This window comes from Epargyreus clarus, unplaced genomic scaffold (assembly GCF_041222505.1).
Source record: "Epargyreus clarus isolate Ecla_fem2 unplaced genomic scaffold, WU_Ecla_fem_2.2 ptg000017l, whole genome shotgun sequence".
NCBI classification, from domain to species: Eukaryota; Metazoa; Arthropoda; class Insecta; order Lepidoptera; family Hesperiidae; genus Epargyreus; species Epargyreus clarus.
Window position 1 is genome coordinate 10,189,867 of NW_027332225.1, and position 20,960 is coordinate 10,210,826.

General features: G+C 35.3%; 1 protein-coding gene across 2 annotated transcripts in view; it reads right to left on the reverse strand.

Annotated features, from left to right (window-relative positions):
* The window catches only part of ash1 (histone-lysine N-methyltransferase ash1), a 57,680-nt gene extending 38,312 nt beyond the window's left edge, over positions 1–19,368 (reverse strand). Inside the window, exons 1-4 of one of the 2 annotated variants that reach the window (XM_073082160.1) lie at positions 18,947–19,368; positions 18,478–18,562; positions 17,774–17,841; positions 16,069–16,632 (exon numbers count right to left, since the gene is read on the reverse strand). In XM_073082160.1, coding sequence (XP_072938261.1) covers positions 16,069–16,632; positions 17,774–17,839 — 630 coding nt within the window. In that variant the 5' untranslated portion in view covers positions 17,840–17,841; positions 18,478–18,562; positions 18,947–19,368. Of the gene's footprint in view, positions 1–9,029; positions 9,299–10,026; positions 10,192–16,068; positions 16,633–17,773; positions 17,842–18,477; positions 18,563–18,946 lie in introns of those variants that run through there. The other variant, XM_073082159.1, reaches the window with a different exon arrangement.
* Positions 19,369–20,960: the final 1,592 nt, after the last annotated feature.

The window sequence follows — 20,960 nt, forward strand, 5'->3', positions numbered from 1 at the left end:
AGCGATCGCAGCGTTGCGTGGGCGGCAATCATCCGATCCTATCTGTACAGTTGCCCTTAGCCGAGCTCAACGTCATTTGCTTCGATTCGATTGCTCAGTGGCACTCTTGTTTATCTCACCTACACATCAGCTATATTCAACAAATTAAATTCTTCAATGAATGGCATAAACACCTAAAGTGAATCCAAGACCCACTGACACAGTAACATCTTCAGCAAATAACACGCAATTTCATATAAGCGTTGAAAGATTTCGCAATAACCTGCTTTATGATGCCAACGAAAATGCATAATGAATCGTAAAAATAAAGATTGAACCGACCAACCACATAATGAAGCTTATATGAGGTTTAACAAGAATTACGTAGCAATTTGACATGATTACTGAGGTAATCAAATAGCCAGTCAGTTTCTATCGCTATAAATACATGATACTCCACTGTTAGTACAGTAATAAACTTCTTCAGAGATTAGACGATAATAACAATAAAACAGTAATTCCGCGCAAAGAAATAAGTGTTATTGAAACTATTCAAGGTAACTGCTGCACTGTATAATCTCTTGTACTGAAAAACTTAACATATTCATAAAACTGACATTTCCTCGTTAGTGGATGGAGTACACCGAATAATATAAACTTCAAGAGTGCTGTATAAAATAAGAGATCGTCGTGTAAATAAACAGTGGTCAATTACGGTGGTAGCGCGCGGCTTTGTGGCGCGTTCAGAAACAATCGAAGCGGTGCGATGGGCGAGATACCGGCCCGTAATAACTCTAATGGTGAGATAAGACCGCCACTGCACGGGTACACCGTGTACCAACCGCACAAATGTATACTAACACCGTGCGTACACTATAATCAGATGTGGTATCCTACGTGCTCCGGTGAATTGCCTTACGCAGCTACATTAAATGTTTGTGTAAGCTGTACTTTTCGATTTACTTTAATTCGATCGTTTCAATCAGCACCGCTCATTTTGAACCTATTTTCCTTAAATAGGCCCGTACTTACTTCAGCGTCTTGTTGCAATTGTGACGTGAAAGATGGTAAACCATCAGAGTTAATTTGAAGTGCTTTGTTAAAAAATACAATACGTATTTAGAAATGCCTTGACCCAGTTAGCGAAGATTCTTAGATTGTTTATGCTTAAAGACGTATTGGTATCGTCTAATTTAACGTGCTTTCATTGCCCTGTTTAAATTTAGGGTTTCATAGGTGCTACGTTGATTTGAGTGAGCACTGTTCAATTCGGATGATTTTCTTCAAAATGTTTCATAATGTAGTATTGTAAATTTGACAGGCGTCGACATCTCCGATGGCTTCCTACCTCCGGGAGGTATCACCGAGCGCGGCAGGCAGCGGGACCAGTTTACGCCGACAACCATGTAAACGATTTATTCCCGAGGCTTGTTTTGCATTACCCGATCGGGAGTTAGGGCTGGATCGAGGCTACTATAGATGTTGTCGCCGTGTGTGCGTAACCAAGACGAGATCTTCTAGAATCTAGCCGCTATTGACAGTACACACAGCGCAACAAGTACTCAAATAAATATTAAAAATTGACATATTTTTTTTTTACTTTTTTAAGGCAACGTCAAAAATTTAAGCGCGGCAAATTTGCCTATTACCTATGTTGGACAAAATTTAAAGAGTATGAAGATTTTTGCACTTTTGACTTTTTGATACGAACGAATTAGTAAATGAATTAAATAACTTAGTAGTATTATCTTGAATACATAAACAAATTGACAAATTATATTTAATATATGTTATATGTTTAAAACGCATTTTCTAATTTCGTAACAAATCGTCAATATATTAGATAATAATAAGCGCAGACTTCCTCATAATTTCATAACCAGTGCTTCAAAATTCGTTTAAGTGAGCACAAAGGGTTAATAATATTCTTGGTAAAAGAGCCGCAGCGATTTACACTACTACACATGTACACATATAATAGCATTATGGTAGTCAGCCCTACAAAGGCGTGCAGTTGTCGCAGGGCTTTATTAAACGACGCAAAAGCTAAGATGGCCGTTGGACCGGCTTATCCCGATTCCCAGTGCGCCCTTCACGACGTGCCGTTAATACGCAATAATCCGTGTTCCGATATTTTAAACATTTTCATTATAATGAAATCTTCGAATAATCTTAATCTAGGAATATTTCTTATCTTGGATAATGTTAAATAGATAATAGACGATTATAGGATTTTTAGAAGAAATATATTTTAAAAAGGCGAATAGTATAGTGGTTTAAATTCGACCGTTATCATTATTGAAAATTACCAGATTCCGATTTTTTTATTAATAACTCTGAAACTAGTCTCGTTTTTATTATTTGGTACTTATACCGAACAAAAAATACAAACAAAATTGAGAAAATTACTAAACTGTTTACCCTTTGCCTATTTATATACGTCTGTTATTCATAAAATCGATTTATCAAAACTTATACAGAAATTGTCATATTTCGATCTATGATAGGCAAAACATTGTTAACGTCGACTTACAATATAAATGATCAGTACAAAACATTGAAAAAGCAACTGCAATTTTAAATGTGCGTAAATTTAAATAGCACGCACATAATTAATTACAAAGGGTATTTAAGAACAAAAAAGGGAATAACAAAAAAACCAGAACCTGCAAACTTGTGAGACACTACTAAATACAGAAGAGTATAACCCTTATAAATATTTAATTGGCACATGAAGAGGCTGATTGAGCACGTTTATTATTAATACAACAAGCCCGTATGAGGGTCGGCGAATTATTTATAAAGAGGCCGATTGAATATGAGCTTGCAGCAATGGTGCATAAAATCGATGTGACCAAGTCGAGCGAGTGCGCAACGTGTCGAATGCACTCACTCATATACAATCCAACTGCATTCCCTCACAACTTTTACCTGTCTCGCTGTATGCATTACACCTACGTACGCATTTATAGCGCTTCTATCGCAATTTACATTATAATAATAACTATTGCCGTTCATCCGAGCAGACCGCGTTTCATAGATACGGACAGTTAAAGAGTCTCATGCTGGTTATTTTAATAGAATCATTACCGGACAGATGGATATCTGTCTATGGACAAGTGGGAATGCGTTCCGTTCGTCTGTATTCGCAAGACAAGAGTCTATAATCGTCTATGTTCACAGACAAGAGTCCAACCGGTTTAAATAGCGACTCGGGGCGAGGCAAATCAATGCCTCGTATAAATGATCCAGTTTACAGGGTGAACGATTATATTTAAGTTCGATATCAAAGCATTGATTAAGAATCCACCGGTGTTGCGCATGCGGTTGCGTACTTTTTGCGGATGTCACTTAAAGCCGGCAGTGGACGCGACAAAGGTGTTCAACCGGTTTAAGTTACCATCGCCTCCCGCCGTCATAAGCGCGTCTGCAAATTCAACACTCGTCAAATACCGCAAAATGCAATACGACCGCTACGTCGTGAAGGCATTAATGTAGGCATGCACCTCTCGACTAAATGTCGCGAGCCGCCAGCCGCCAGCCGCCTGCCAAATAACCGCATTTAACTTATATTGCTGGTTTTCCAACTGATGGATATTATTGCGCACCAACTTGCCAGATTTAACTGACTACGTGATATTGATTTATAGACGACGTAATAGAATTTAGGACTTACACGCCTTTAAGTAAATTACGAAATCCTATTTAGCCTCATTATTTTGTTACGTTTTTATACGAGTTGATTCTTTACTTGAAAAACTAAACACAAGATGACGAGATATGACGTATTGTTACGTGTTTCAATGATCCGAGATGCGAATAATTCATAATTGACAATTAACAGACCACAAACTGAGAAGATAAATTATAACGATCTAGAACAGGGCCTAAATTTAATAATTTATCCTTGCACTGAACATTGTTCGTATGTGGTCGAGCATAAAACATAGATAATAGATATGCATTAGGTGATGTTTACATATGCCAATGAGTCATCGCCAACATTAGATAAAACGTAGACAAGTTGCATAATCGGTCATTAAAGCAGATAGTAATCAAGCCACTGACAATGGCGGGTAAAAAAATAATAAAAACGATTATATTATAATGAACAATGTAATTTTGCTAAGATATATTAAACTGTAGGTAATTCAATAAACGTGATATTTAAACCACTATTGACACTCGGTCTCACAATAGTGGATACGCGGTTCAAATACGCAGATTTTTTTTAGATTGTGGGTATTAGAAATAATACTTTTAATGGTGAATGAAAACATTCAGGATACCTATACGCCCGAGTTCATGAGTTTAGAGTTTTAGAGTTACCTGTAAAAAATATCATTGTGGTGTAATTTTCACCACTGTGCGAACACTAGTACCTGCAATAAATCTTTTCAGTCATTGCAACCTACAACTATAGAATAATGGATTGGGATGAATATATGGACTTTAGAATAAGTTTCAATGGCAGGAAGCTTTGCTATTTAAGATTACGTTGATATTACTTTTATTAACGTTTCAATAGCTTCAATACAACATAAATTTTATAACTTTAAACACGCAATTCCTATGCAATGTTCCCATATACATAATTGACAAAAAGAGAAGAATGGCATGGAATCAGTGTCATAGAAAATAAACAGAAAAGTGATCATATTCCATACATGCCCCTGTAACTAGCAACGAGGTGTGAGGGATTAAAAAATTATAACAGTGGCTGAAGCATTCCACAATAACGAGGAAGATATGTAAATTAAAGTGGGTAAGTACCGTAATCTCGTTAAAGCTATTAGGTGGCTGAGATAAGACCGGTAGAGCTTCACTGACATCAATCAGGATCGAGTCGTAGGTCCAACATCATCGTGCCTCTATTTTCTTTAATAATGATCTCGTTACGCGGCAAAAACCTTCGCAGGCGGGGTGATATTATAGCGAATGTCTTGTGCAAAAAATGCAATTAATTGCTCATTAGTTGCGTTCATAGAAACTGTGCTCTTGTTATCAAACGACATCATTATGTCCCGAGCTTGAAACTTCAGATCTTGTAATGATATTTTTAGAGTTAAATAAAATACGACAAAAACAAACCGACAAATACCAGCCAATTTATTATTCCGTCCAAATCTCTATCTATTGTTGAAAACACCAAAAAAGTATCCGACGTGATTGTTACAAGATTTTATTGATACAAACTGATTTTAAAATAGCAACACTCGAACTACCAACCGGACATAAAATGAGATAAATTTTTAGATAAAAACCAAACCGGTTAAATATCGAAGATGGCTAAGCATCAACGTGTGTCTTGAATATAAAGAGAACGTATTGACGCATACCAAGTAATAACGAATATCCATAATTAACACCTAAAAGGTGTGTTTGAATACATTAGTAAGATACAAAATATTTGATTAATGCGTTTCAAAACCTTATTTCGATTTCTTACTTAACGATTGATCGTATGATAGATATGTAGGTAAATTAGGGTAAGTATAGTAATTATAGGATATTTAGCAGGTGTTCATCGTTAGTACATAGAGTCAATGAACCACATTTTTTTTTTTTTTTTATAATATAAGAGTAGCAGACGAGCATGCAGTCCACCTGATGGTAAGTGGCTACTGCCGCCCATGGACATCTGTAATCAACCCCAGATAGGATTAGATATTCCTACCTGAGGTCGGCCACAGATGCGCCGCTACCCCTGAGGACTAAGCTGGAACGCCTCGGAAAAGTCTGTCTCCCTTACCACACCCTTCAAACCGGAACACAGCAGCGCTTAACGCTGCTGTTATTAGGTTGAAATAGGTGTGGCGGTGGTGCCGCCGGAGTCGAACCACAAAGGGTTCTACCACCTTCAACCTTCACCTTCACATCCGTGTAAGTTGCCAATAGCCACTATAATTATGTTGCTATTTTACCAATGCAATGCTAATTTTTGAATAACTCACTTGTTATATTATGTTGAATTATTCGTAATAACTATTTATGCGTCAGCCTGACAGATAACACTGGAACTGCCTATAATGTAAACCATCTAGCATCCTCTATCTAATAACAAATAAACTAAAAATAGATCTAATTCAAAGAATCGAATCAGTAAATGGTAAAAACCATAATCATACTATACATGATACAATTATAAAAACCGTGTCACATAATAATTTCCATAATATAGATAACTCTCATAATAATATGAACTAATCTTAAAAATGAACAAATAAATCAATAATACCGATAAGACTCCGAATTTAATTCACTCAGCAGTCTAGGGATAATTGCTAAAAGATATCATTTAACGCAGATATGAGCGAAATAGGATTCCATGAATAACACGCGACGCGGTCACGCTCGTCCGATCACAATTTCACGGTCAAACGAAGCAAGTTCGATCGGTCTATTACGTAGCGATTTATTGCTAGACACTTAACAAATAAGTTCAACGGACACGAGTCGGATAAAGATATTGTATATATTCATATAACGTTCAAAACGTTTTAGATACTTGTCGCGAATCACAAAACATGTTACTCATTTCGCGTATTAAGCTTCTTCCACACACTTCTCAATGGATAACACACGTTGGTAACAATTAAAGAATTTGCTCAATCAGTTATTTGTTTTGAAGTCCAAGTAAAAAAATCAATATTAGTAAAAATAATTAAATAATAAAAAATGTATGGTATTTCATAAATTATGACATTTTGTAATTCAATATTTCATTCGATTCAAACTTTCATATAAAAAATATATGACCCAAATCGAAACAGCATCCAAAAAAAATCATCGTACAAGTGAAAAAGTTTCCTCGCTAGATCTAGGTAAATTTCGATCACTTCTTGCCTTGATTGCATTTAATATATTGTTTTTAAATAAAATATCGTAAAATAGAGGTTATAGATCCTCCCCTAAACATTAACAAGGGATATATAATCAAATCAATCATGATAAGTGTATAATCAAATTAAGCAATAAAGTAGAGAAATAATATCTCGCTATGTCGCTACCTCAGTTGAAACCAGTTGCGTGACTCCTTTTATTCAAATAGCCGGAAAGTGTAGCGCTTCCCATAAGAAGTAACCAGCCACAGTTAACATCTAATTGGATTGACGTCATTATCTATCGAGTGAGATTGACGCAACGTCCGGGATTAAAATAGCATATTACTAAATATGCTTGCAATTCCCGTTTTAAAATATTACAACGTAAATATTTTCTTATACGAGGGTTTTTAATAAAGCAATGGGAATGGAGAGCTCATCATCGTGTGAACATTCCTTGCTGGAAGTTTCCTATGCGTCACATTGCCATATGAGGCTTATTTATTACATATGCATATTGCATAGTTAGCACTAATTTTATTAATAGTAGTGTTCGCCTAGTGGTCGAAATTGGAGCATAAATACCAGAATTAAACATTTTCTCATCTTTTTTGATAACACTAAAACTCGCAACTACCACGTTGTTATTCAGTTTTTTTTTGGTAAATTTTGCTGCAATTTTTATACCTATATAGGGTAAAATAAATAAATAATAATATTTTAAGTGTACTTAAATGACGCAAATTGAAAACTATAAAGATTAGCTAAAAACGTTATTTTTAAGCTCAAATAAATTCATTAATAGCGAAAATTCTTTCAGATTTACCTATAGCTAGAGGTCTATTTGATAAAAATTAAAACTACATGATTAGATTAGATAGAACTCTCACGCATGCCGGTTTCCCGACGATGATTTCTTTCATAATTCTGCTAAATCAAAAAAACATTTCGAATACTCTCTCAAGGAAACTCCTAAGATTTAACCTCAGTTCACTAAACGCCGTGGCATGCAACTAGAGACCTATCACACAATATTAACTAGGTCTTGGGCATGAATAATGCTAATATGAGAATTACAAGAGGCGCTAATAGACGTGAGTCACATGTGTTGTTGTTGATACGGTCGAGTGCTCATGTATACCGTACGAGTACTCAGTGGACACATTGCCCCAAACTTTTCTTAATACATATTTATGAATATGTAGTAATTTTTGGGTTTATAGAGAAACGTACGTTAAGTTATGCATATTTTAACTATTATCAATTTTTTTTTTGGGTGCGTTCAACTCGAATATGGATGGCTAGGATCTAGAGTCACACGATACGAAAAAAATGACACGTGTTTTGCAGAATATTTTATCAAGATTTTTGGAGACAGAAGTAAAATAAACGAAATATATTTTACATCTAAACAGTAATGAAGCGCTGAAGTATATACTTTTCAAAAAGACGTGCTAACGGGGATACTGAAATGAGGATTACCAACTTAATCTTTAAGACCTATAATTATAAAATAATTCAATCGAGATATTTTCAAATTTCGTTTGCTAAATATGATAGGTGTTAACTGCCGTCCATGGACATGTGTAATGAACCTTAGATTAAGAAGAAATTAGGATCCTAAATTAGGTCGCCTGAGGACTAAGTTCGAAACGAACAGGCAGAACGGAGCTGGCAAAGCTTAACAATGTCATTAGGTTAAAATAGGTAAGGTGGTTAATAAGTCTATTTGGATTTGGTTATTAGACCAAGAGCTGCATAGACGACTTCATGTAAAGTAGACTAGACTGCGTGCCCGACTGCATGCCTGGCTGCATGTTCAAAATGCCAACACAAAGTCCAATCACAGGAGTCCACATATTCAATCCACTCGTAATACAAATCGCGGCAAAACTCAAAGCTACACATATACCTAAGATAAGGCATCAGTTCTAGAATTTAAGGAATATGAGTACATAATTTGGAACACCTAATGCAAGGATACGATAGATAAAAATGCTGCATAAAGCTACTTGTTTATTGGTAAATCTTCAAGGGCAGATATGCATGTATGGTCTAACTCAGAACAGATCAATTTGGAGGTCAGTTCTGTAACTGACATCAAATTAGAAGGCGGTGACAACTAAATTTTAGATACGCTATACGCTCGTTCCTTCCAACCATTTATTCCTTGGCCTGTACCCACTCCGGTGAATTGGGAGCTCAGTTACATCTAGTGATGCGCACCTGACAGTCGTGCTGGTCGTGATACGAGCTGACCAGCTGGCTGACGTATTCCCAGACCTCCCCGGGAGCGGTCCAGGCGGCCGCAGCGTTCGCCGCGTGCCGCATCATGCCCGCATCACACTCGCCGCCGCACCACCACACTTATCACAACTATTCACAACACTAGTTATCCGTACGCTCTCGACTCACGTCCGAGCGTTGACGAGCTATTTATATTGTTTTATCCTCAATCACGCGCAAGTAGGTCGCGATCTACATTGCACACTAGACTAAAGCCGATTTGCGTTAGTAAACAATTATGTATATACACAAACTGTTCTGCTACTTACACGTACGTAATAGAGGATTCAGATATACCTTGTGTACGTAAAAAAACAATAGTGAAGTTTAAGAATACATTGATATTTTTTCAATTTGTCTAATTTGCAACTCTTCAATGTTATCTTTTACTTTCATAGTCTGTTATCTGTACCTATCACAAAAATGCGTATCTAATAAAAATTACATAAGATTTACATTTCGGTAAGTCAGTAACTTAACGAACATACCGCGAGCACTTTACAGTAAATACTGCAGATGCGCGCAATCACGGAACAAATCCATCTATTCCGCACGAAACGCGAGTGATAACGGGCGACCTTGAGGCGCGTTAAGCGGTTGATAAGAGAAATTCGGCGCTCCCCCTTACCTCGCCCGCCACCGCCGCGACGCTCTCACCGGCCGCTTATCGCGCGTCGTGTTTGTTTTGCATGAAATTAGTGTCGCGAGCACACATTATAATGCGGTGACATGATCGTGAATTAATGAACTACTCCCAACTGATAACAACCGGTGACAAGACAAACGCTGCGTACCACCATTAGGCTTATAAACGTTACGAAATTTTTTAAACTGGTGTAGACGAATACGAAAATATTTTTTTTAAAACATACATCGATCTATCTAAATCCTCGGGTACATGTTTTAACATATCGACTTTAATTACCACCAAACTTACAATTTAAATTTACAACATTAATTTATGTCACAATATTTTGACACGAACACTTAATCACATCAACCGGCGATCAGCGGCGACATCGCGTATATTATAGGTCCGTATGTACGGCGTGTGTGCCGGCACCGCGTACGCAGAGCGGAGACGGGACGCGCGCGCGCCTGGCCGCGAACCAGCTAATGACCGGCGTGGCGCGTATTCGCGACCCCCACTCCGCCACCGTACGCGCTATCAAACCAGTTTACGTGAAAAATTTTAATTCCTCGGCTCGGGTGACGACCGGTCGCGCTTTCCTCGCGCGGCGACCTCCCCCGTCCGCTAGGAAAAAGCGCAGCGCCCCCGGGGCGCGCCGGAAGTGCACGGCCGACACGCGAGCCAAGCTCACCCACCGCCTTAATTAAATGCTGCATGCACACCTACCCTCGCCTCTACCTCGCCGCTGCACGCTTCGTCACCCGCTCACCCACCTACCACTAACCTCACACAACACTATCACTGCGATCATTACCGCAGATAATACGCAGTGCCGCATTAGGTGCGACAAACGACAAACAAAGTGACAACTCACATAATTAACTAAAAAACTAATAACCGTAGCTAAACAACACCATTACATTCAAGAGCGCTGTTAGGACCACTTTATGTAGAGTTGGATCGATACAAAATTATCTCGAATAGCGTAAACTTAAAATGAAACGTAAAACATGTGCGCCGACAATATTTGTAATTTGAGACGTGTTAAAATGATCTCATTCTCATACATGCTTCATACATAAAGTGTAGGTATACATTTGACGCAAAAATAGCAATGTGGAACGCGTGTTCTGGCTCGTACTACTATTTCGTATACTCACGTGTAACGATTGCTAAATTCTTTACACCGATTCCTTGCGAGCGACCACAAAATAAATGAATGATATGCACCAGGATTGCGTGAACTTAATTGATTGAGGACTTATAACATTGACATTTTGCGAAAAACAGTATTGGATAACTAATTTTACATAGATATCGACATTTACTTTAATCAGTTTAGTAACATTGTGAACAGTGTTCTATTTAATTATATTGTTTAAAAAACGGATGATCCAATAACGGCGGTCACGTAACAGGTAATCTGTTTGCCTGTTTCATTATGACTTCCTAAAGGAACACCCCATGTGTTTATCATTGCGCCAATCACGCCAATCGCGCCAATACGTAGGCAAGGCTCATGTTATCATAGCTGTATTAGCTTCAGAATGAGCATATATTTTCTGACAAGATGATGCAAATATATCTCCAATAGGGTTCTTCAGAATATAATGCCTTTACTGAACATACTTCTACACGATTCTTGGCTACTTTTGAAGGAAAAATGTTCGAATAGACCAAGAGCCTAAAGTGAATGAGTGACAACGTATTGGTTAGTAACCTGTAGACGATAAGTATTATGATTTTCTAATCATTAACATAAGTATTGCGTCTTTACTATAGTGTTATTCTGAAACGGCAAACGCTATCAGAGGTTTAACGGTTCATTTGTTGTATAACGCTAGACATTATAGCCACTTTGCTTATGTTTAACTGTATAGATAAAAGGGGCATATTCTCAGCGTTTTCTCGACGACCATAAACAATAAACTTTACAAACAACACAAACTTGAGGAAAAACAAGAAACAGAAACAATCGATGTATCTAAACAAACGTGCAAAAACTCGAATGAAACCTTTATATCATAGCATTGTTATAATATACCATATTCTCTAAGATTCTCTTCGCGTATAAGAAATTAATTATCACTTGCTAAACGGTGAAGGAAAACATCGTGAGGAAACCTGCAGGTATGCAGGAGAGAGGAGAGATTTATAAAAAAAAATCTCAAAGGTATGTGAAGTCTATCAATACGCACTTGGCCAGCGCGGTGGACTATGGCCTATTCCTTCTCATTCTGAGAGGAGACCCGTGCCCAGCAGTGGGACAGTAATGGGTCGTTGATGATATTCTCTAAGAAAGAGAATAATTTATCTAAGAGAGAGAGAGAGAGAGAATTAATAATATTGGTTATTTAATTTACAATATTTTAATCTCAAAAACGCCAGCACCTCATTATGTAACACAGCGAAGTCTAACCTAACAGAATATAATTAACTTTTTGTAATCGTCAAATAATGTATAAAATATAAATACAAAATACTTAAAGCAGTAATAAGCCATGGGAATAGCACAAAAAACCAGTAAGCACAGGAGGGGCATGATCCAAGTGAAGTTTTTATAGCCACACGAATAATAAAATGAAGGACGACTGTATGTATGAATTTTAACAATAAATTATGGGGTCTGATAATCTCAAAGAAACATGTCTATAAACCGGCCATTTATGCGGCGAACGAGAATAAAGAGTTTATAAGTATCGTGAACGTGTTAAGATTTGAGACGATGAAAAAGTTTAGATACCGTTTAAACTAGGGGTGTTCCGTAACCGTAACCGAATGTTGTATCTGAATATAATATCTCCAAGTTTTGAAATATGTTGCAATAAAACTATATTTACAAGCATTCCGATATGCGGACTATTTTTTTTAAATACCAAATTGATTTGGCCAAAGCTTTTACGATGACAAATGGAATGAAAATTACAGGTGAGGTAAAGTGTATTCGAGTATAAGTTCATTACTGTTTAGCATCGGAAATAGAACTTTCAAAAACAAACTTAATATAGAAACGAATAGCACTACCGACACTGAGGTACGGAGTAACATTTTTTCAAATTGAGTTGAAATGAAAACAAACCAACAGATTGAAATTCCTAGAAACCAAAATTACTAAAATTCGAAACAACTAAATAAAGACGATCCGAAATACTTCATATTAAAAATACACATAATTACCACATATCCAGATCTCAGATACGAAGTCTCATATCCCTGACAACACTAATTCAAACACGAGTAGGGCTTGCACAAGTAACCCTTATGTTCATTATACAGTCCCCTTCACGAAAAACCTGATTGTACAAAAGGATAAGAAATGGCTACAAGTTAAATACACACACACATAAATTGGTCTATGTTTAAGTCGATTATATTTGGCTTGTGCGTCAACGAAAATATTTTGTAACAAAATTACGATATACGATTAGCTTTACGGCTAAAAAGCTAGTTCTAATAATCTATTCATCGTTAGCTTGACTTTATAAATTTGTTTATAGTAATTGCAAAGCAAACTTAGGTTTTATGAAAAAACGACCTAATCCGGTTGCCTTCCTTTGTTTATTCATATACCTATGATATTCCTGTATTACGCTTTATTCTTCTGAGTCTTAATTTCAAGATTTAAACTAAACCACATTTTCGATTTCACTTTATACGTTCGCTTGTATATTATGCCTTCTTCTAGTTTTACGCCAGCAAGAACGCCGCTGTTGCGTTGAAGTACAGCACAGATAATTGTGACTCGACATTGTTCGAGAATAATTCCTTTATTTATGGTAATAGACTTTTCTTCAGTTTCGTAACTGATGTTTCCGATACTTATGCTGCAACTGTCTCCTACTGGAAGTTATGACGGTTGCAGACCGATAGTTAAGCTATGCAGCTTGGTAGCTCTCAATATTGAAGCACGTTTTCATACTTGGGTACAGATAGCAAGCTATCAACTATGAACAACAGCAGCTGTTATTATTATTATTAAGCCTTTATTGCCAACTTTATATACACTATTACATACATATTACATATATTACTATTACATATATTATTATATATCTATGTTGATTGTCTTTGCGACACGAAGGCCTCCTCCAGCTCTTTCCAACCTGCTCTCGACTGAGTGGTTCTGAGCCACAGTGGACCTGCAACCTTTTTAATGTCGTCAGACCAACATATTCTCTGTCTCCCTCTTTTTCTCTTACTTTGGAATCTAGGGGTCCATTCCGTTATATGCCTTGTCCATCTGTCATTAGTCTCTCTCATCCTCATCATGTGGTCTACCCATCTCCAGTTTAGTTGTTTAACTTTGACTACGACATCGTCTATTTTTGTAATTTGTCTTATATTTACTGCTCTTTTTCTATCTCTTTTGGTGTAATTTAACATACTTCGCTCCATGGCTCTTTGGCATGTTATTAATTTTCTTTTTTGTTTTTCTGTGATAGCCCAGGTCTGGCAACCGTTAGTTAATATTGGTAAAATGCATGTGTTGTATATTTTACGTTTTATTGCCATATTATACTGTTTCCCTTTTAGTACCTCTCTTAGCGACCAATGGTCTCAGGTCAGCTGATAGCCTTCAATAGCCAAATGGACTCAGAAATAGAATTACCAGTAGCCAAAACCTGGAAGAGATATTGGTCGCTCAGCAGCAGCATTATTGTCCATATGAGCCGGCAACGTAAACAAATACAAAAACTTTCGACGTAGATAAGTAAAATATAAATACACAATATTGTAGTTTCTATACGGAAGGCAATTATTTAGCTTATCTGTTAACTTATTATAGCTTCACAATAGCTTATTTTTTGGTCTGCAATCGGCCAAGGCTTTATTATAAGTTAGTCCTTCCAAATACTTTTCAAGATGAGCGTAGATTCTTTGTAGCATTACGTACAATGTTAAAAAAATATTTTTCGTAAAGTTAGATATTATTAAGATATGTGTAATGTAAGATTTGAAAAAGTCAGTTATTTAAATAATATTGTATATCTTATATATAAAATTCTCGTGTCACAATGTTACTTACCGTACTTCTCCGAAACGGCTTTACCGATTTTCACCAAATTTTATATGCATATTCAGTAGATCTGAGAATCGGCTACTATCTATTTTTCATACCCCTAAGTGATAAGGGTTGTTCAACGTTTGCCGGGTCAGCTAGTAATGTATAGATTTTATGTAACATATAGTCTGTAATTGTTCTGCAGCACATATCCATTTTCATAATCTGTACACCGTATCCCGATCTTTCGAACCTTCTTCATCGTCGAAACATTACTTTTGCACTCCGGGATACAGCTCTCCTTTGAACTAGTTCTTATAGTGTACTCTTGAACTCCCAAGACATCTCGCATCCCGGCTCATATGATACTATGTTTGCACACAACAAACTCGCTCATAGGACGTGATGCGAAGCAAGTTTAACATCATACCAATTTGATCCACGATAAAATTCATGGTGAAACTGTTGTGGCGCCAATAGAGGGCATAAGACCACCTAATTTATCTAGGTCTGCATAGCCATTATTTACTTCAGTTATATAAAATTCTAGTACATCAAATTCTAGTACGGTACTTTTCGGAGACAGACTAATTTTCACTATTTATCATCATCTTTCCTAAGCTTGTATACCAATATATTTTATTTTGGGCCCTCCTCAGTTATGGGGTAAAACTTGCGAATTCAGGTTTTAAATCATGATATTTTGTTTTACAGTTAAAACAAATACTAGTTGACATGCAAAAATTACTTTATATTAATCATAATTTCATATACATATTTATATAAACGTAGACATAAGTTAAAACAGCTATGAATTTTTCCCCCATTTTACCTATATGGTTATATTTTGACATTAAAAATAATTTTAAAAATTATGATTATGGTCGAATTACAACTACTGGGCGAACTACTAATATAATAGGCAGTGTAAAGATAAAAATATCAACCTGTCTGTTTATTCTTTCTCACAGATATGATTTTGTTAGCATATTAATGTGAATGGTAAACATTTGTCCTATCAACAGATGTTAGAACAGTTGTTAAACCTTAATGTATGATAATAGTTCTAAATTTCTTGTGAAATTGGCAGAAAATGCTAGATTTCAAATTCATGTTTTCGAAAAAATCCGCTAAACATGCTCTTGTTTGTGGCATCATGACCATAATGCTAAAAACGTCACAATTGGTGGCAAAAAAGAGTTAAAAATTACTTGCTCTTTTTTTTGTAAAACATCACTGTTTTTTTCAACCATGAGAATCATGATAATCTGAAGACATGATATTATACAATATCTCATGCATCAAGAACACAATATGTATTGGCGCAACTTATTATATTTACTTACCTTAGTTCGCGATCGCCCCTGGCCTCTCTTCACTGCTTGATCATGATTCGAGTCATCACTTTTAGTCTTTTTCACATTAACATTATTTGTCTTTGAAGCACACGGCTTATCTTTACCATTACTTTTCGAAGCATTGTCCTTATCACTTAGTTTATCATCATCACTGTCACTCTTGATAATGCTTCTCCCATTTTTAGATGTCTTTTGGGGAGAACATTTTGATGGTAATGTTTTCTTTACCGCTTTCAAGGGCAAATCATCCTCACTAGATGAATCCGACGAACATTTACTACATGATTCCGAACTTGAGCTACTTTCAGACAACTTCTTCTTACTCAGCAGTTTCTCCTTTAATATCTTCAAGTTCCTGGCGCCTTCTGGTTTTTTCTTGACTGAAGGTTTCACGCTTTTCTTGGCAGAGGACTTTCGAGGTGGAATAGCAGCAATTTTCAATTTTAATCCAGTGTCACAGGAGGTCACTGAGAAGTGTGGCTTACGTGTGTCACTTTGCTTCGTACTGGAACACTCCCAGTCACTTCCTGATGACTCACTACTCGTGCTGTTCTGTAATAGATAACAGAATAAGAAGTTAGAACAAATTATAACAACTAACTTCATGTTTAACTAATTAACTTCATGTTTAATTAATAACTTGTGATTCAAATATATGTTTCATATAGAATCCTTAATTATTTAAATCAACTACTTAATCTTATTTTATTAAATTATTATTGTTTTAAATATTAATTGTAAAATTTTATGGAAGTTACTAGGGTTAGGTATAATCATGCCACTGGATGTATCACTTTGTATAAAGTGGGTAGATCAAAAATTGTTACAACATTGTAAATGTGGATTGATAAAAATAAAAGAACTAAATATGTTAATCACCTGATACAGATGTACTAGCATTTGTATGATTTTGAAACCTTGGATATTTACATAAATATATCCAATAACCAATCCAAAAGTGAAATTACAAACTTATGTATGTCTCAGAATGATGCAATAATCATATGACATTAACTGATAATATTGATGCAATAACTTAGTAACCATGGATAGTAGTCACATGAGTTTTCCTAATTATTATATTAGTTTACACAACTCCACCAAATATTCTAAAGTTTCTGTCTAAAATCCCACTTATATTATAATTTTAAGGAGCATATTTATTCTGTAATAGTACCCACATATTGCTGATTTTTAGGTATATTGAGAGTTATAACAGGCAATGTACGACTAAAAACAGGGCCAGATTTAAGGGAGAGCTAGTAGGGCTACTACCCCACAGGCTCCACATGAGGGGCCCTCACAATAGAAATAAGACAAAATTTTGACAGACATGCAACTTTTATGTTTTTTACCTCATTATTTTATCCAATACTAATAATAATTTAACAATAATACAGCTTAATTAGTAATTACTACATTCTTTAATTCATAATTTTCTTAGCTGGTAATAAAATTTTAAAACACTTGACGGATATAATGTGTCACTTTTATTTGGAAAATAATTAGGGGACACCACTCTTTCATTGCCCCTGTGCCTCCAGATCTCTTAATCCAGCCCTGACTACAACTGCACTATGAATGGCATAGATAACTCACACAAAGTTATAATCTCTCTCTGATAAAAATATTTATCTATCTTAATATAGAGGCATTATAAAACTGTATTAAAAAGAGTAAAATATTTACCAACCTCGGAATCACTATTGGAGTCCGAATCACCACTAGAATCATGAGTTTTTGGCACCTCTGTGCCCATTTCTGTAAAAAATTTAAAAATAATATTAGCGAAAGTAAACATCTTCAATTATATTGCAATCATAAGCAATATTTGTTCATAACACTCAAAAGATTAATCAAGCAGCTGATTTGTGTCAATAACATTAGCATAAAACTTAAGCTGTTTTTCATGATATCTTAATATGAATAGGATGATATTTGATTGAAATGTATGATGGAAAACAATCACATTATCTACAGTTACTTACTACTGTTTAAGGACTTTAGGCAGTTTACATACTATTGGAACTGCATATAATTAATTTACTACTCATACATTTCAAACATACAAAACAAACTTAGTTAAAAGGTTTAAGAGAGACACTTGTTGATTCTTATGATATAATAAATAATAAGGTGAATAAGTGAATGATAATATAAATAATGATAAAATTGTGTACACTGTTCAACTTGTTTTGGATCGACACCGACGTCAAATTGGTCTCAAAAGCACATAACCACAAAGTCTCTATTTACGTTAGTGTAAGGCGGTACAGACATATCGTGTTTTTACATAACAGTGTTCAAGAAAATAGTTTTGCGTCCAAATTTACATAAAAGCATGTTAATAAGCTGAATTGGGATCTAATGACGCTACTAGACGATTATGGTACTCACTTCAAGGTTGGTCAAGACACTTCCAAGTACACAAGTCTTAATTCCTTCATTTCACTCACGGGGTGCATACAAACATCGGTGTACTCTGAAAAATACCAAGATAATAACGATTCATAGGCGATTCGCGCAATTGTCGTAATAATAAGAGTATCGTTTTCTCCTCAATAGTGATTTGTCGGAATGACAGATCAGACGACACTTGCTGGACCAGTTTTATTTCACCCATGTACATGACTTACAACGCGGTTCAGATCAAAATATAGCCATTCAACTCGATAAATATAAGAGAAAACATTAAACTCCTTTTCAACACTCAATTAGTCACTTTTAACGGTTTTTCACGACATTGGCGCCAAATAAATGCATACGTTTACATTCGTAACGAGAATAAAATGAAATCGTAGTTTTTAATTAGGTTATATATGTAATCCCAACAGTAAAATACATAAACAAAACACAGTTTACTAACCGTTCACTGTAAAATTCCTTTTATGAAGATGAAGAAATTATTTCACGAAAGCACTCTGCCAATACTCCGCTTGGCATCCATGTTTACAAATCTTTCGCATAAAAATTCGGTATGTACGTAGGTAGGTATGAAGTGGAGAAAGCTAGTGACTTTTGCAGCTTATTCTTTTACACTTGCGATAGCCGCAAAAGAAAGAAAGAGACTCATATCATAATAATAGCTTAAATTGCGGCGCAAAATGGCGTCAAAGAACTGTACAAGCCAATCACTTATGAGACACTTTTATCTTTATCTTATAGATACATAACTTCAGATCAGTTAAATAAGTATTTGTATTAAAAGTAACACTAATCGCCTTATAGCATTATAATAAAAAATAACTGAGAAACAGTCAAAACAATAATAACAAACGTAATAGAAACTGAGTAAGTGTTGCCATCTAACGCAGTGGAAGACGATTTTATAATCCAATCAAAAATAATCACAGATTATTTTAATTAGACCGACTTCTCCACCTTAAAACTAGAAATATCTTAAAATAAAATATCACTAAATTTATGCCTTACAATATAACTGAAGAGTTGTTATTTATATATTTATTTTTTTATTAATTTGTAATTCACATTTGGCTCTACTAATTCATATGTACTTTATAAATATTAATTACAAGAAATAAAGAATACACAATTTAAGTAACTAGCAGCGAAATCCGGCGTTGCTCGCGTTCAAATACATCGCATATTTATGGTTTAAGAAACTTATACAATATACTTCCACTCCACTTGTACTTAAAAAACAAACAATTGAGCAAACAATTTCAATGATAAACAAAGCCATGGCTTTGCGTAATTATTCAAATATACAATTTAAACTTTACTAAACAATGTAACTTGAACGAACAAATTTTAATTTTTTTCTAATAAATTAAATCACATTTGCGCATGGAACTAAAGATCCTCAGCTTCACATCCAAAGAGCCGCATCCGCATGTTACTCGCGAGCCACAGGTTGCCGACCCCTGCTTTAGACCATTCATGTAGTCTTTACAATATTCGATATCAATTGTAACAATAGCACATATTTTGGAACTTCTAGATTTTTTTAGAATTATCTAGACCTTATCAGATCGATTATATCAGTTGCACACATTCTAGAATTTTCTAGATCATTTTAGAAGCTCTCTCAAGCATTCTAGATTAATTACAACCATCGCACACATTTTTGAACTTTCTAGATCATTCCAGAATTTTTTAGTACTTTCTCGATCATTTCGCATTAATTTTAGCAGTTGCACTCACTTTGAAACCTTCTAAATCATTCTAGAAATGTTTAGACATTTCCAGATCAGTACAAAAATTTTCAGAACTTTCTAGATCATTCTAGAAATTTTTAGAAGTTTCTAGATCAGTACAAAAATTCTCTAAAACTAACTAGAACGATTACAACCATTGCACATATTTTGGACCTGTTTAGGTCATTCCAGAAACATTTCGAAGTTTCTAGAACATTCTAGATTGATTACTTCAATTGCACACATTTCGGAAGTTTCTTGATCATTCCAGAAATTTTCATAACTTTCCAGAAACTCATATGAGTTAGAGAAGGACATTTATATTCACATTTACATTAGTTAGAGAAGGACAGATATATTATTTCACATATTCGCCACCCACAACCACCCACTTCCACCCACCTCGACCTAAATCCCTTACGCACATCAAGAGACCAAGGGGTATCTGCCATCCCAACAGGAAATTGATCAGAGTTGCGGATGATAGAGAAAACTGTGAATTTACGTACTAACATGCTAATGTTAGTACGTAAATTTTATATATAATATAATATTATATATAAAAGACTAAAGTTAAATATTGCAAAATAATATTAATACTACTATACTAAATTATACCTATTTATAACATTAAATTATGAAAAAAATATATAATATTAAGATTAACATTTAGACCACATGAATAATGTATAGACATGGATACTTTTTTCTTCACGTGTATGG